A 6,645-nucleotide genomic window follows, 5' to 3' on the forward strand; every position below is an offset into this window, starting at 1 on the left:
TATTCGTTGCCTACATGGCATAAATATGTGTAAGTCGTATGTGGCCCACTCACCAGTTTCCTTCCAGTTTGAAAGAGAATCCATGGGTGTGTGTTTTCTGTCTGATTGCATGTAGGTCCTCAAAAGAATGTTGATAATGAGAAAGAGCCTTAGAATCAGGAGTTAGAGGTTTGCCAGAAAGGAAACATTATTCCACTCATTCATTCCACTCTGTCCCATTCTCAACCTGTAGGTAGATTCCAGAGCAAATAAGATTGAGAAATGGAGGGAGAAAAATAATGGAGCTTAGGCAGAGGTCTTTCAAATAATGTTGGCCAAACGTGCAATCATTTAGGGGGACATGTAAGATTTTAGACAGAGTATAAAGTAGCCACCTAATATTTAACTCTTCCAGGTGAATACCAGAATGCACAGTGCACCTTGACCATTAGTTGAGTAAAATGTGCATCAACATCAAATGTAGCATTGGATGATTCATGTTATCATCTTTGAAGTTCTTCAGCAATGGATCTCATAGATTCACATGGTTGAATCATTCCCCTATTTTTGTGGAGTGGGTTACTTAAGATGGTGCAGAGGTTGGTGACACGTCCAAGAGGTAGTCGCTGGGCCTTGTTAGCCTCTGCTGAAGGTAGGGAAGTGGGCTTGTTGTTCACCTGCCTTCTTCTCAAGGATGATTGAGCTAGGATCTTTGTGGTGAAAGACTCCCTTGCATTGAAAGACTTAAAGGCCTTCAATGGCTAGATACAATAAAGTCTAACTGGGACCCCTTAGATGGCACTGAGAGATTTGTCCATGTCTGTTTTAGTTTTAAAAGTCTAGAAGAACTCAAACATTGTGGATCTGAACAAATGGAAATCAGTGACTGTATATTGGGCCTGTGGCTTTACCCACAATGGCATCCACATTGCCAGAAACAATGTTAATGGTTTTGGTTGGTGTCAGTGAGATAACTGGATATAAGAAGTTTCTTCTCCAATACTTCCTTGCACAGTATGAGTAGGTATTCTTACTAGGCATACTATAGGGGCAAACTAGCATAGCGCTCAAACTTCGTACAGAGATGACCATAGTTTGACATGATGGTGCTGGTATTATTCTGTTCACGTCAAATAAAGGGAGATTTCATCACCTAGGTTCTTTGCCTATTAAGGATTGAGTGAGCGCGATGTAAAGGCTACTTATAAATTCTGAAAAGTAATTTACATCTATGGAATAATTCTTAGTTCACATTCTCTTGTATACTGATCATGGCTTTAGGTTCCATAAACATTGTGTTCACAACATGTCCATTTTTAATACCATCCGATGAAAATGCTCTGCTTCATATAAAAGATCAGTTAGAAATTCCATCTGATATTTTTGTGTTGCACTTACTTCATCCGTAAATTGAGAGCTTGTAAATATAATGCTTTTGCGGCAAAGTAAATATCCCAACCATGTGTGAGTCGTCTTGTCTGATGACTTTAGAAGCCTTCCCACAAAAAAGCAATATAAAAAAACTTGCCTGCTAAGTGTAGACAGTGAGTGATAACAAACTAATGTAGACTATTTAGCCTTTTCCCCAAATACAGATTCTACTTACAGTAATGATTGGTGTATGCAACATCATTACATACAGTGTATGTGTAGTCCACATTTTTTATTTTTTATTTTAAGGGTGTTTCTGGGTGCGAAAATGTAGGTAAGGAAATTAAGTTTAGGATGAATTTGAAGAACCGGAATGTTGTAACAATGCATAAACATGTTTTTTTCTCCCTCCAGAACTCCATCATACCTGGACCACCATTTCTATTTGGTGCATGCTCCGTGCTGTTAGCTCTGCTTGTTGCCTTGTTTATTCCTGAACACACCAATATGAATGCACGGTCTGGCAGTTGGAAAAAGCACTGTGGTAGCCATGGCCATCAGCACAGTCCTCAGGCCCCTGGAGAGGCCAAAGAACCCTTATTACAGGATACAAATGTATGACAGCAACCTGTTTGTAATGACTCCTAGGTCATGCATAGTGGATTCATTTTACTCCTTTACGTCTGCAAGTTCCGGATGTATAACCAGTTCAGATGGAAATTTTCTAAGGTGGTCCTAAATGTATGGTGGAATTTTTGTAAAAACTGCAAAAAGCTAAAATATCTCCAAAGATGTTATGACTAACATGTTTTTTCATGGTTTTTGTTCAAAATGCACCTACCACTAGCTTTACTCATGCCATTATTATATTGCTGCAGATTGCAAAAATGATTTCTATGTCAATCTAATGGGGTGTAACAAAAAAATAATAATCTAGTATCAGCATGTGTTCCTGCGTTAATTTCCTTGCAGCATCATTACAACATTTATGCTTTGTTTGGTTAAATACTATACATCTAAGTAGTGTGTGAGAAGTAAATCTAGTTCTTTTCTTGTGCACTTTTTTCCTCCCCTGTATGTTGTCTTCATACCCAAGAGCTTAAATTAACTTTATTAATCTACTCATGCGCACTGCCACAACCTACAAAAGCCCATTTGCTTGAATAAAAACAATCTGCTATTAGAATAGGCACTCTGAAAATGCCACTGTCTCTTGCTTTGAAAACGTTTAATATGCACAAGAGTTTTCAGATCAAAGAAACCTGCCAACATGAAGTAGCTACTGCAGGGCATTTGTTTAGGGCAAGATTTGGTATTACTTCACCAAGGTGTCAGACTTTAAATCTGCCTAAGGTGTCTCTATGAAATATGTCTACACGCCTTCAGTTCATGGTGAAAATATCTAGTTGAAAGCCTTAATGTTGAATGCACTCTTAAAATGAGGAGGAAGCTATTCTCTTGGATTTTACTGTTTCTTAGAATCACTTTTGCTATTTTTATTTTTAATCTCATGAAATCATGTTTTGAGCACTTGCAGAACAGTATGTCAAATTTTTTAAGTGTATTACAAAGTTAATTTATCATATTTTGAGTAGCATGTAGGCCGTCTTGAACACTTTTATTCGTATTGGAAGTTAGCAGGATGGTATTGAAAGATGAACAATTGATTTCAGCTGTTGACTCCTACAACTCTGCTTTCTTAATTCCAATTTAATACACAAGTTACCACTATGCTTTCGTATAATCGTACGAATCTTAAAACTTGAATTTAAAACAACTGAAATTGAAGTGTGTAGCCTTGAAAATGTCAGTGGCCTTTGAAGATTGTCATAGCCTCACATAGTTTTCAGAGCTAATATTATAGTCCTAAATTGTAGGACCTTAGTAAAGAGAGCTTTATACAGTTACTGATGTGAATTTCTCTAAAAGGTGTATATTTTTGTGTCCAGGTATATTATTTAAAAAAAAGACGTTACTTTGTATAAATTGTGTATAAAGTATTGTATAGTTTAAAATGGTTTCATTTTGTTTTGTGGTTAACGCTCAATACTTTTTTAACTTTAAAACATATATCGTAGATAAAAAGGAGCAGTATAATGTGTAAATATATTGTTAATAAAACTGACTTTTAAACGCGACTCAATCATTTGAAATTGTAATGCCACAATGTGGTTTGTAGCCTGTTTTGAATTAATCCATTCTAATTGCATGGGAACACAGTTCCCACGCATTGCTCTTTAAATCTTTAGATGCTCATCTTCTGTTGTTTGGAAATAGTAAGCATGGTGCCATGCTGGTTCTGTACTGCCTTAATAACTTTAAGGTTTTATTCTTTTAAAAAAATAAAATAAATAAAGGCACTATTTTCAGACTCTGCCTTCTTTTACCAGTGACCACAAATTTCCTACCCGTCTAAAGTTTGAAAACATTTGTCCTGTGGTGGTTTGTGTTAACTTTTTAATGGGCTTTTAGTGTCTGCATCCAGGCATTTACAAAGGTGAAGAGGTATGGACACTATTATACTCCCAAATAATTCTTAAAATCAAATAGTGTTGAAGTACATTTGTGGAGCTGTTTGAACCATGCTGTACTGCTCCTGTACTCATTCTGAAAAGAGTTGTTTAAAGATTGACAGTGTAAAATGTCTGTGTGCTCTGCTTTTCTGAACAAAGCTTTTGTTGCTTCCCAGGTGTTCAAAAAGTATTTTAAGATGCTAACATATTTTTTGTGTTGGTTCATAATCCAGACTGTGCTATCATGCTTTATTTATATGGCATGCCCAGTGTTTTTATAAAATAACATTTTAGGCCTACGTGGAAAATGCCAGCTTCTATGACCATAATGTAAACTGTTAATAAAATGTATGGATTAACCGTTAACATTGTGATTTGTTACTGGGGTCTGGGATCTACTTTTGTATCCAAGTAGGCTTGCCATGTTCATTATTTCAAGTTAGCAAACCTGAGGTGGAAGTAAATAACATATTTTACATTATGCAGCATTATTTCACTTTTCTAGATGCGCCAAACATTTCTAAATGGGGTCTAATATCCTTAATTCTGATTTAACAATATTCTCATGACCAAATTATTAGTGGAGGCTCAAAGGATTGCAGAAAAGGTTAGACTAATGTTTTCCTGAAAAGTCTTCTAGCCATTCTTGATCACAACAGTTTCATCACCAACAAGTGCTGTAAAGTAGATGTTCTGGATGCATTTAGCGCAGTAAAAAAAAGAAGTAATCTGTAAACACCTCCAAATTCCAAGCCTGTCAATTTTCATGATTTTTGGCACTGCAATTGCTTTTTCAAAGACAATATGAAATAGTACTTTGTAATACTAGAATGTTCACCAGCAGCCTGTGTACATTTTTACCCCAGCAAAGCACATTCTCACCAAAACAAAACTTCAAGAAAATGCCAACATTTTCTTAATGTATACATTTTATTTTGATGTCTGTCTGTTAAAGTTTTCAAACAATGTTAGAACTAAAATTTATTATTGAGTTGATCAAACGACTGAATACCAGTTTTTCTCTTTATATGTGAAAACTTGTCATTTCTTTCTTGAAGGTCTGCTGGATTGTTTCTGATAACTACTTCTAATTACAAATTCCTCACCTTTAGAATATCCTCCAACCACCAGACTGGATCCAAAGAATTTTCCTACAATGATAGTGTGCCGGTTGGTGGTGTCACACAGCTTACCGTTGGCTCTGTATCACCTCAGAAGTGTTGGAGTGGTCCACATAGAATACCACTCCCGCATGCTGACATCAGTTGCTTTGGTTCCATGTCTTCTAAGGTGCATCCAGTACTCCACTCCCAACATCCTTTGTCTTCCGACAACTCCCCCAAAAAACTTTTGACAGTGTGCTAGCGAACTGTCAGCACAGAAAATTACAGGATTCAAGCTGTGCATTGAATGCATGAAGATGTCAGTCACGTGCCCACTCAAGGGTGCTTTTGGTGCCTGGACTCAAGCAACGACTCCTGCTGTGTGACCAGTGTGCTCTAATGCACCAAAAGACTATTAGAGACCTGATACTGTGCCAATGACAACTCCAGCATACACTTCCACTCTGGCCCAAGATCTGTGCCGTTCTTGCCGCCATACTACACACATTGGGGCTCCCCAATGTTTCTCCCCACGCCCCCCAAACAAAAACAAAAAAAGGATTCTGGGTATAAACTTTATCACAGAACAATAGGTTCCTGAAGGTGTAATTTATATATATACTTTCAGTTCAGTTGGAATCAAAATCCAACCTTTAATGAATGAAACAAACTAAACATAGGACGTACCACAAAATCAAATTGTGAAGACAGATATATGTTCGATGACATGTGTAGCTGCAGATACACATGCTGTGCATTATCCTGCCATCTAGTGTTGGGCTCGGAGTGTTACAAGTTGTTTTTCTTTGAAGAAGTCTTTTCGAGTCACGAGACCGAGGGACTCCTCCCTTTCGGCTCCATTGCGCATGGGCGTCTACTCCATCTTAGATTGTTTTCTTTCCGCCATCGGGTTCGGATGTGTTCCTCTTCGCTCCGTATTTTGAATCGGGAAAGTTAGCTAGTTATCGGAAAATTTGACGGTATTGTTCGCGCTCGGTTACCGGTTTAGTGTTAGCACATCGACACCGGAAAAAAGAAGCGCTCCGGCGGCCCTTCAGGGCTTCCACTCTTCAGCGGGGCCTGGTCTGCCCGACCGCGTCCATCTTCAAACCTCATGGACCGGACCCCCTTCCGTTTTTGCCCGAATTGCCACGCAAAGTATCCTTATACAGACCAACACTTGGTCTGTAATCTGTGTCTATCTCCGGAACACAGGGAGGATACTTGTGAGGCCTGTCGGGCATTTCGATCGAAGAAGACCTTACGCGATCGAAGAGCTAGAAGACTCCAGATGGCGTCAACACTGGCTGAACAGATCGACGTCGAAGAAGAGGAGAGATTCTCCATTCGAGATTCGGACGAGTCCGAAAGCGAGCAACCGAAGATGCAACAAACTGAGTAAATCAGCCCCAGCAAAGACTCATTCGAAAATAATAAAGGCCAAGGGGATGCCACCGCCAACAGGTCATGGTTTAACCCGAAAACACGGTGACCAAACATCTGCACCGAAAAAGGCCTCCCAGCAGCCGAAGACATCCGACTCCGGTCGAGATACCGGCTCCGAACCATCTCAGCACCGAGAGTTCGACACCCCCAAAGTCAAGAAGGTTTCCTCGGAACCGAAAAAGACTGTACTGAAACCTTCGGTGTCGAAACATGCAGCCTCGGAGCCGAAAACA

General features: G+C 39.0%; 1 protein-coding gene across 1 annotated transcript in view; it reads left to right on the forward strand.

The window, feature by feature from the left end:
- The window catches only part of MFSD14A (major facilitator superfamily domain containing 14A), a 202,351-nt gene extending 198,122 nt beyond the window's left edge, over nucleotides 1-4,229 (forward strand). Inside the window, exon 12 of the mRNA XM_069232161.1 lies at nucleotides 1,765-4,229. Coding sequence (XP_069088262.1) covers nucleotides 1,765-1,971 — 207 coding nt within the window. The 3' untranslated portion in view covers nucleotides 1,972-4,229. The remainder of the gene's footprint in view (nucleotides 1-1,764) is intronic.
- The last annotated feature ends 2,416 nt before the right edge of the window (nucleotides 4,230-6,645 follow it).

Source organism: Pleurodeles waltl, chromosome 4_2 (genome assembly GCF_031143425.1).
Source record: "Pleurodeles waltl isolate 20211129_DDA chromosome 4_2, aPleWal1.hap1.20221129, whole genome shotgun sequence".
In the NCBI taxonomy this organism is placed as follows: Eukaryota; Metazoa; Chordata; class Amphibia; order Caudata; family Salamandridae; genus Pleurodeles; species Pleurodeles waltl.